The sequence below is a fragment of the Calliphora vicina genome, chromosome 3, assembly GCF_958450345.1.
Source record: "Calliphora vicina chromosome 3, idCalVici1.1, whole genome shotgun sequence".
NCBI classification, from domain to species: domain Eukaryota; kingdom Metazoa; phylum Arthropoda; class Insecta; order Diptera; family Calliphoridae; genus Calliphora; species Calliphora vicina.
In genome coordinates this window covers 21,338,472-21,340,889 of record NC_088782.1, presented here as the reverse complement: position 1 = coordinate 21,340,889, position 2,418 = coordinate 21,338,472, and the positions used below count along the sequence as shown (strand labels likewise).

General features: G+C 35.1%; 1 protein-coding gene across 1 annotated transcript; it reads right to left on the bottom strand.

Moving 5' to 3' along the window:
- Nucleotides 1-302: 302 nt before the first annotated feature.
- Nucleotides 303-1,118, bottom strand: retinin. Its single transcript, XM_065505686.1, has 2 exons — nt 1,107-1,118; nt 303-1,049 (listed from the first exon to the last, which is right to left on the bottom strand). Exons 1-2 carry the CDS (start codon nt 1,116-1,118, stop codon nt 303-305), a joined length of 759 nt encoding a protein of 252 aa, XP_065361758.1.
- Between the last annotated feature and the right edge of the window lie 1,300 nt (nt 1,119-2,418).

The window sequence follows — 2,418 nt, the reverse complement described above, 5'->3', positions numbered from 1 at the left end:
CACGCCCACTATTGATAGTCCGCCCATTCTTGTCCTAACTATTAATATTGATGATAGAATAACCGTGCAAAATTTATGGACTCTATCTCTTATTGTATCCCATATAATAGATAAGTAGATAAGGGAACAAACACACGGCTGTGATTTTCATTTTTGTTTTGTTCATATTTTATTTCAAACAAAAATTTTGAACTCAATACATCATTTAACATAATTTGCTTTAGATCCACCAAACTTAAAATTTTTGGAATTAGTCTTTGTTATAAAAATAAATTCAAAGTCGTCATAAGTCTGCATTAAGCTCAATTTTCCACAACATGAGGAGCATAAACCAGGGGTGTATGATAGGCACGAACAATTTGCGAGGTAACTGTTCGCACAGCCGGTGCCACTATGGGGGTTACAACACGAGCATGATTGTGGACCACAGTTTGTCGTTGATGCGATACAGCGGTGGGTATTTGTTGCACTACTTCACCAACTTTTGCTATGCTTGGTTGTTGTATGGTTATAGTTTCGGGTGCAATTACTGTGCGTAGACCGGGTCTAGTCGAAATCGTAATGGGTAGAGGTATCGATTCAGCGGGTAGTATACGATGTTGTATGGTTGCTGTAGATCTGGAAGAGCTGCCGGGAGAGCCAGCTGAGGCAGATGCTTGGGCGGTGGAAGAGATTAAGAGCGAACCTCTAGAGAGACCCGCCGATGAGGTAATGCTACTTAAAGCTGAGGAAGGCTTAATTCTAGTTAAAGCTGCTGGAGCTGAGCCGGCCGGAGAATTTGTTGGGGAACTAGCAGCAGCCGGTTGTGGAGAGGGAGCAGAGCTGGCAGCTGAATTTGCAGCAGATTCATTGGATTCCTCTGACAGGGCTTTACTTGATTTGTCTTCGTCTGATATGGCATTTGACAAGGATGGTATGGAATTGCCCAATGAGGTGCTGGATGATTTGCCGCCAGTTAAAACACTGTAAGGATCATTGGGCACCACCAGCTGTAAACTGGAAATGGCAGCTTCACATAAACAAACAACTACCAAACCTATTATTATGGCCTTGAAATAAAGGATAGTATGATTTAACAATAAACCAGCATTGAGACACTAACTTACCAATTTCAACATGTTTTATTTTATGTATTGAAGCAAAATGTAAAAAGTTAATTCTGTTATTTTAACAGCCAAATTAAAACTGATAACTTATGGCATAGAATAACAACTTTTATAGTTCATCGCACATCTTTTGAAATCAAACTACATGAATAAAATCTTAGTAAAAGCTGAGAAAAGTACATATTTACTTATACAATATCAACATTTGTTTGCAATACTTAATTTATGGCTGAATTATTTTTGTTAAACAAAAAAAAGAAATTGATTGACTAGAACGCGGCAATTGTTGACAGCATGCATCTAATAAAATATAGAATTTCACTTTGTATTTGTAATGCTTTATAATTCTCTTAATTTATTTACTTATTTTGTTGTAATTAATTAAAACTCAAAATTATTTTCTTACCTTTTCAGCCATCTTGTCCCCTGATACGTATAAGTGATATTAATTTCTGTAATTCTGCTTTTGAACACGCAATTGGTTATAAAATCTTACGTAACTTTGTTCATTTTTATTTAGCCAAGTTAATTGAAAATTTTAATTACACAAATACAAATTTATCTTTTTGTTATTTTGTAGGATTTTCTATTACTACTTAAATATTATGTAAAATGTAAACCAAATGTTTTTATTTTTAGTTGAACATCTTAGTTATAAAATTTATCAAGTGGCCTGGGTTTTGTCGTCAAGGGACAGCAAATTTTCTAGAAAGATATTAGAGTAAGAGTTAAATAAGTTTTGGGAAAGTGTGCCAACTAAATGAAATAATTATTTTCCACGTGTCAATAGATTGCACGTATTTCATTATTATGAAAGGTATGACTTAAAAATGCGGGATTTTTTAAAATTTTTAACTTCTATCTTGGTAGAATATATATTTATACAAAGTTAGATATGACTTTTTCCCATCTTTCTGGCAATAAAACAACTGCTCATCTTTTGAGGCCAAGAACGAATCAAGCTAATTTCGTATACTCTGTTCTGAAATTAAGCTTATCCCAGAGAGAGCGATCTAAATCGATAGAAACAATTAGTAGTCAGATGGAATTAGTAAAGGTCTGAACTATAAGGCTGGTGAGGCAAAACTTTCCAACTACTTCATTCTAAATAGTTTTTAACAGATAATGTAACATGTGACCTAGCAAAGCAGTGGCGTTCTGTACAGATTCCATGTGATGGTCTGGCCAGACTTTAGCAGCTCATAATAGATAGGACCCTTTTGCTGCCACCAAATACAGCGAATTATCTTAGCGGCATGGATATTTGGCTTTGGTGATAATTCGGCTAATTGGCAGAGCTTCATATACGATA